Source organism: Triticum aestivum, chromosome 4A (genome assembly GCF_018294505.1).
Source record: "Triticum aestivum cultivar Chinese Spring chromosome 4A, IWGSC CS RefSeq v2.1, whole genome shotgun sequence".
Taxonomy (NCBI): Eukaryota; Viridiplantae; Streptophyta; class Magnoliopsida; order Poales; family Poaceae; genus Triticum; species Triticum aestivum.
The window spans coordinates 4804132-4805205 of record NC_057803.1 but is presented as its reverse complement, the minus strand read 5'-3'; the positions used below and the strand labels follow the sequence as shown (position 1 = coordinate 4805205).

The 1074-nt window shown below is 62.7% G+C and overlaps 1 protein-coding gene across 1 annotated transcript; it reads left to right on the top strand.

Moving 5' to 3' along the window:
- Positions 1-843, top strand: LOC123081537 (protein TIFY 11b). Its single transcript, XM_044504103.1, has one exon. The coding sequence runs from the start codon at positions 164-166 to the stop codon at positions 698-700; it is 537 nt and encodes a 178-aa protein (XP_044360038.1). The 5' UTR covers positions 1-163; the 3' UTR covers positions 701-843.
- Positions 844-1074: the final 231 nt, after the last annotated feature.

Here is a 1074-nt window from a genome sequence, read left to right as displayed (position 1 = left end):
GCCATAGACTACCTCACATCCCGCCCCCCACAGCCATCCGTCCACAGAGTCACCACAGCCGCACCGCAGCTCCATCTTCACCACCGTCATCGTCAACGAGAAGCAGCGGCGAGCAGCAGCGCCCGGCCAAGAGACGAGACGAGACGAGAGAACAAGTGTTGCCATGGCCGCGATGGAGAGCAAGAGCCGGAGGTTCGCGCTGGCGTGCGGCGTCCTCAGCCAGTACGTCAAGGCGGAGCAGAAGATGTCCTCCTCCGCCGTCGTCGCCCCGCCCCCGCGCGCCCCGCCGGCCACCACGCTCAGCCTCATGCCCGGCGCCGACGTCGGCCAGGACCACGCCGCGGCGGCCGCTGAGGAGGCGGGCCCGGCCACGCCGCTCACCATCTTCTACGGCGGCAGGGTAGTCGTCTTCGAGGACTTCCCCGCGGACAAGGCGGCCGAGGTCATGCGCATGGCCACCACCGCCGGCGTCGAGCGCGCGGCCGCCACGCCCGCCCCGGCCCCGGCGCTCGCGGACCTGCCCATCATGCGCAAGGCCTCCCTGCAGAGGTTCTTCGAGAAGCGCAAGGACCGCCTCGGCGCGCGCGCGCCCTACGCCCGCCCCGCCGCGCCGGCAGCCAACAAGGGCTCGGAGGACAAGTCGGCGTCGTCCTCCTCGTGGCTCGGGCTGGCCAGCGCCGACGGCGCCTTCGCGCTCTGATCCGGACGGACGGACGGACGGGGCAAGACGGCTTGCTCGCTCGCCTCAAGACATCGTTTGTAGAGCACTTTCAATTTTAATGTATTCTTTGGGTAAAAATTCGAATAGCGAAAGAAAGAAAGAAAGAAACAAGATTGAGTTCATAGCAAGCCCTCTTTGTTCGTTCGTTTGATTTGATCGACAAATTCTTTTGATTTCTGCGCGGATCATCAGCCATGGTTCGCACAGAAACCCAGTTCAGTTCATGAACCGAACAATAACTTGAAATAAAGACGAGTGCTACCAGCTTCAAACAACGCTTCCTCCATGTCTGGCATCACGACCACGACTAGCACAGCTACGATTACCATCTTGAGTACGTATGCCATGATCCC